This window comes from Pelodiscus sinensis, chromosome 19 (assembly GCF_052426305.1).
Source record: "Pelodiscus sinensis isolate ZL-2025 chromosome 19, ASM5242630v1, whole genome shotgun sequence".
NCBI lineage: Eukaryota > Metazoa > Chordata > Testudines > Trionychidae > Pelodiscus > Pelodiscus sinensis.
In genome coordinates this window covers 29,872,803-29,879,033 of record NC_143070.1, presented here as the reverse complement: position 1 = coordinate 29,879,033, position 6,231 = coordinate 29,872,803, and the positions used below count along the sequence as shown (strand labels likewise).

The 6,231-nt window shown below is 49.2% G+C and overlaps 1 protein-coding gene across 1 annotated transcript; it reads left to right on the top strand.

Annotated features, from left to right (window-relative positions):
* Positions 1-460: 460 nt before the first annotated feature.
* LOC149522838 (E3 ubiquitin-protein ligase TRIM39-like) lies at positions 461-4,539 on the top strand. The gene is made up of 3 exons (XM_089770514.1): positions 461-904; positions 4,345-4,367; positions 4,470-4,539. Exons 1-3 carry the CDS (start codon positions 461-463, stop codon positions 4,537-4,539), a joined length of 537 nt encoding a protein of 178 aa, XP_089626640.1.
* The last annotated feature ends 1,692 nt before the right edge of the window (positions 4,540-6,231 follow it).

Sequence of the window (6,231 nt, the reverse complement as noted above, 5' to 3'; positions counted from 1 at the left end):
TGCCTTTGATTAAAGAGAGCAGGTCGAGCTCTCTCAGCTGTGGGGCATTTTCTCCATTCCTCAAATCAAACCTGGTCTGCCTCTTTGTGCACCCTTTGGGCTCTTTTAGAACCTCCATTTCACAATGTGGCCATCAGAATGGGACACCATGTTCCAGGGTCTATCTCACCATTGATGAACGAAGAGCTAGAACTCCCCCCTCACCCTGCCCCGCTCGCTACTGAAGGGGTGTCCCACAGAGCTGTTCTCCTGCCCTCTCTTACAGCCATTCCACTCCTCCCCCAGTCAGTTCCTTGTCCCTTAGTCTCTCTCCATTCTCCAATTTCTGCTCCAGCCCCTCCCTCCTCTTCGCCTCGCCCTGTACCCAGCAGGGCAGAGATTAGCAGCAGGCACCTCCCACCAGAGACAGCAGAGCACCCAGTGCTGGGGAAGGAGACAGACGGACTGAGAGCCCAGAGCCATGGAGAGTGGCAAACGTAAGGCTGCGGGCCAGGAGCCCCTTCAGGAGGCAACGTCATTAGCTGGCAGAGAGCTAGATGATGCCATTTGCCGCATCTGTCAGAATTATTTGACAGACCCGGTGACTATCGAGTGTGGGCACAACTTCTGCCAGGGCTGCATCACCCAGCGCTGTGCGGGAGAGAAGACGACCTCTTGTCCTCAGTGCGGAGAAAGGTTCCAGAAAAGAGCCTTCAGGCCAAACACGCAGCTGGGCAGTTTAGTGCAGCACATGAAACAAATGCGGAAAAGGAGACGGAGAGAGGACGTCTGTGTGGAACACGGCAAAGCGCTCGGGTGGTTCTGTAAGGATGATGGAAAAGCCCTTTGTGACGACTGTAAAGGATCCTCAGCTCACCATGCTCACACCGTGGTTCCCATGGCAAAGGCTGCCCAGGAGCCCAAGGTAGGGGTGTATTTTTCACTAATTAAATCCCTTCAGAGCCCCATGTCCCCTACCCCCCACTCCCAGACAGACACCAGTCCGCTGTGACTGGACCTAACCACAGGATCCCACATGCTTCTGAGACCCCAGCTCTGGGTCTCTCTCTGCACTCCCAGCTGCAGATCCCACGTCTGTTTCCCTTCTTTGAGCCAGGGTCCTGTGTGAAACCACAGCAGCTGGGCTGCAGCCCTCCCATGTGCTCAGTAAGTTACACACAGATTTCCAGCTGGCTGTGGGCACACTGGGTTCTCCATTGACCCCTCCAGGGACACTATGTCCAGCAAGCCTGGAACAAAGGAATTTCTTAACTGCTGGGGCTGGTATATTTAAGAAAGCGCTACAGAATTACCCAACTCCACACAATAACAGAAAATCTTGAGACAAACTGCCCCCCTCCTCAAAGTCCTGCAGCCTTGCATGGATACAAAATGTGTATCTGCAACCAATCTGTGATCCGCAAAAATTGTCTGTGGCCTATTACAGAGGTCTAGTTACCTGGCTGGACTGAACTCTGAGCCCCTGCTCCTGAAACCCGGTCACGGTGATCTGTGCAAGCAGCTGCAGGGAGCCTGTGTGCAGCTGCAGACCCTTCACCTGCCCTGGCTGGGTGGGGAACCTTGGGAATGGTGACATGGCCGGTGGCTGGCTGGGCTGCTATGAGCCTCCCTCTTAGACAGTGGCCATATGGAAAATCCACTGAGCTCCCCTTGGTTCCCGGGCTGGGCTCCACACTGACCTGGTGGAGTGGGGGAGGGGTGACCTGTGGAGCTGCCCAGATGTTGCTTGGGCCCCCTACCCAGGCCAGGCAGAGTCCATTGCTTCTCCTGCTCTGAACTTCCTTTGCCCCCAGCCAGAGCTAGATTGAAGAGAGCTGCCCTGGCAACTGCAGGAAGCTGGGTCCCTTCACTTGACCTGGGCAAGCTGCCTGGGGGCAGGGAAATGGGCCAGGGACTGCTCAGGCCTCCCCACCCAGGGCAGATGAAGGGAGCAAAGCTCCTCAGAGCTGCCAGGAACATCTCTCCAGCTCCTACCTGGGGCGCGGGGGGGGGAGGGGAAGGGGGGAGACGTCTCAGGGCGTGTCTAAACTACATTCTTCTTTAGAAAGTGAAATGTAAATGAAGCCAATCAAAAATTCAAATGAAGTGCAGATTTAGAAAGCTTGCACTTCATTTGTATAATCATTCAAGAGCGCTTTTTTGAAAAGGGGTTTTTCGAAAAAGAAACTGCAGTCTAGATGGGGTTCTTTTTTTAAAAACACTTTTTCGAAAGAAAAAGTGAGGTGTATGGGTTTTGTGAAAGGTTTTTTTTGGAGCGAGCCCCATCAAGACTAAAGTTTCTTTTTTGAAAAACCCTTTTTTGAAAAAGAGCTCTCACGTGATTGTGCAAATGAAGCACGAGATTTGTAAATCTGCACTTCATTTGAATTTTTGATCGGCTTCATTTACATTCCTCTTTTGAAAGAATGTAGTTTATACGTAGACTAAGAGCCAAGGCCAGAGTAAGAGCCTGGTGGATAGCTGTGTTCCTTCCTTCTGGTCCCCCACTCAGGGCACATGCAGGGTCTGTGTCATGGTTCCTTACAGCTCCCTGCCCAGCTCTTACCATTCCCTGCATAGGTGCAACATTTGTATCCACATCCATGCTGTTATCACCAGAAATGCTTCCTGGATACAGAGTTGCTACCTGTGGATTTTCAGGACTGTAGCGATCCCCTGTGCCTGGTTTCACCCCTCCTACCACTACGGCTATGCCACAGCCTGTTTTTGCCAAGTGTATGTGGCAGGAGAGCCCATGAGCACCCTGCTATATAGGCATGAGAGCTTCATCTGCTGGCACCGGTTCTGCTGCTTGTGGGGGTGGAGTTCTTATGCCACCAGGAGAGCTCGCTCCCATCAGCATAGAGCAAAGGGGGACAAACTGGTCCACTGACCACATCCAGCCTGTAGGACATTCCTGTTTGGCCCCTGAGCTCCCACCTGGGGAGGCGACCCCCAGCCTCACCCCCTCTGTGTCCTATCCCCTTCAGCAGAGCTACTCAACACGTCATCTGTGGGCTGTGTGCGGCCCACAGTCTGTTTGTTTGCAGCCCACGAGGCAGTTTGGATTTACATGGGGCTCAACACACAGCCCATGGGTAGGAGCCAAAACAAAAAAGGAGTCAATACAATGGTCTTCTGCTGAGATGTGTTTTAGTAGTTAAATTGTCGAACTGTCATTGCTCATTAAAAGTGCTGTCATGTGGGTGGAAATTGGGTAGATATTGAAAGTTATTATCAGCAGAACTGACTTAAATGGGCCCTGCATCTTGTGTAGCCTTGCCTTAATCTTTGTATTCATGCCCGTCATTGTGAAAGAAGCTATTTGCATATATTTGCATAAATACTTGCCTGTATATGCAATCACACTTAAGTTGTGGCCCTCGGCATGTGCTGTGAGTATTACTGTGGTCCCCAGGGCTTCCAAAGTTGAGTAGCCCTGGCCTACAGCATCAACTCACTGTGCCACCAGCACCAGTGTTCTGGGCCGTAGAGTTCCAGCTCTGACTGGAGGGGGACCTGATGGCGCAGTTAGTAAGTGGTGGGTCTTGTAGGGGGAGAGGTTGGGGGGGTTGGATGGGAGACAGGGAGAGTTGGGAGAAGATGGGGAGATTGGTTGGGGAGCAGGGGGATTGTATAGGGAGCAGGGATTGTGGTCAGCATCTCAGACAAAGCAGCGGTCCTCCTGTTTTCACTCCCTCCAGCCTTCTCTTCTGGCCTGTGGTGGTTGATGTTCCCTCTTGCTCTGAGAGAGTCCCTCCGAGCTTCTAGATTTACTTACTAAGAAGTTTTCCTGCCTTTTAATCCCATTGGCTCTGCAGAGGGAAGGCAGAGGTGGGAGAGGGCTCTAATCCTGCAAACGAAGGCAGAGTGAGATTGAATGCATGGAAACTAGATAACTTGAACCTAGAAGTACAGCACACTTATTTTACCATGAGAGGGATTTACCATTGGAACAATTTTCCAGGGATTATGGTGGGTTCCCATAACTTGGAGTCTTTAAATCATCCCAGGGCATCTCTCAGAGAGCTGCCCTAGCTTAGCCACAAGGATGCAGGAATCTCTGGGGGAGGTTCTTTGGCATGTGCTCAGAAACAGGGGGTCAGACCAGATGATCAGAACGGATGCTTCTGGCTTCATCGCCTGATTCCGGGCAATGCTACAGGATTTGTTAAGACAAATGAAGTTCATAAGCAGGGAAGGCTTGGGAGTTTACCATTCTACAGTAGGATTGTCCTGATGGGCAGAGGGGGTTTGTGCCTCTAACTCTGTGATGCACTGATGGGGAATGGTCCCTGGATGTTTTTTCATGTGATTTAATAAACTTCAGACTGTTACTGACAGTTTCCTCATTTATTCTTTCAGGGGGAGGCGAGCACCTCAGACAGGTACTGTACAGGCATTTGCCCCCCTTACAGCCCTGGTGGATGCACTGCAGAGTCACCGCACTGGGCTGGGCTGACCAATGACAGTGTCTGTCTTCTCTCTAGGAGCGACAGTGGGATTGCTCAGGCTCAAGAAGCCATTTCTACTCAACAGCAGGAGCCTGAAGGTAAATAAATGCTGCTCTCACAATCAGCAGGGCCTGCCCCCACTGCTCAAACCTCACCAGTAGGGCCAAAAATGTGACAAGACAAGATAAAAAATATCTCAAGATTTTGACCAAAAACAATTGCACCACCTTGTATGTGACCGTATAAGGACATTCCACCCTCCCTGCCCGCCGTGGGGGGGGGGGGGGTGTCTTACAGGCTGCACAGCCAATCTTAACATCACACACAGAGATATGAGCACCTTCTGGAGTTGGGGCAGTAGCTCAAATGGTGCAAGTGGGGGTGGCTCTCCATATTAGTGTTTAGAGCACACAAGTGGGGGTTAGTCACACACCGTCATGTACAGGTAGGCTATGTCTACACAGCCACATGATTCCAAAATAACTAGTGTCATTTCACAATAAGTTAGTGTTGGCAATAAGTCTAGACACTCTGGATGTGGTGAAAACAGGCAAGAGGATTTATTACACACAATGCTGGTGGTTAGGCTGGTGAACACGGCTTAGGCGAAACATTACAATAGATTATATAGAGGGCTGATGGGAAGAGGGGAAACAATTCAGTAGGTTCTAGCAGCAAGATGAAATGAGCACGTAAGCCAATAAGCTAAGAAAGATTACACAGCATCTCTGCCCAGTGTCAAACACCTTATCTCTGATACAAATAGTTTTCCTTAAGAAGCTAAATAAGCCAACATCAACAAACAGACAATTAAATGGCAACTTTCGTCTAGTTAAATTATGATACATCTGCTGATGTGATCCACGAGTTTATGGGCCCATTATCTAGGATTAAAGCAAAACACGTTAGCAAGGTTGTTTTGGTATCAGCTGGTGTGGCCTCTTGGAATGTGGTTTCTGGGGCGACTGTGTCTTCCCAAGGTCCCTCTACTCAGGCTAACAGTTGTTCAGTCTGTTAACAGTCTATAACAGAGGTTTACAGGTTTTGAGGTTAGAGGCCTATACAGGACTTCAGAATTTGAATAGGGGTTCTTAGCAAAATATCATGGTGCCTCAATTTACCCTACATTTAGTCCATGAGATAATGTCAAAATACTGTCAAGCTGGAGGACTTCTTACTCCAACTCTGTGGTGTTTTAGATGCTGCTTGTAATTATTAGAACTGGGAGCATTGGCTGTTGGGAGTCTGGAAGCACAGGAAACAGGAAGGAATGGGGAGAAGATTGGCAGGGGATGAGTGACAGCTACTGAGGGATGTAGCAGCTTTGTAAAGAGACTCCACTTTTGGTAAATAAAGTCCTGTTGAAGTTTGTTACTACCTTGCTTGTATGATACAACAGACTCCTGTAACCCTTACTGTATGAAGAATAAGGGAAGTTGGAGGCAGAGTGCTCTGTTTCAAAATAAGTGCTGTGTAGATGCTGCCAATTTCTAAATAAGCTACACACTTGACGTAACTCAATTTGTGTAGCTTATTTCGAGTTAAGCCCTGCTTCAGAGGTGGGAAACATAAATTACTAGATGTATGGAACCATTTCCATGTGAGGAGACATTAAAAATATTGGGACTTTTCAGGTTGGAAAAGAGACGACTCAGGATAGGATGTGGTGGAGTCCATACAATCATGACTAGTGTGGAGAAAGTAAATAAGTGCTATTTACTCCATCCCATAATTGAAAAACTAAGGGTCACCCAAGGAAATTAATAAGTAGCATGTTTAAAACAAACAAGAGGAAGCA

Coding starts and splice junctions, on each gene's coding strand:
- LOC149522838 (XM_089770514.1), top strand. CDS start 461: ATGGAGAGTGGCAAACGTAAGGCTGCGGGCCAGGAGCCCCTTCAGGAG. Junction 905..4,344: donor AGGCTGCCCAGGAGCCCAAG/GTAGGGGTGTAT, acceptor TTATTCTTTCAG/GGGGAGGCGAGCACCTCAGA. Junction 4,368..4,469: donor GAGGCGAGCACCTCAGACAG/GTACTGTACAGG, acceptor TCTTCTCTCTAG/GAGCGACAGTGGGATTGCTC.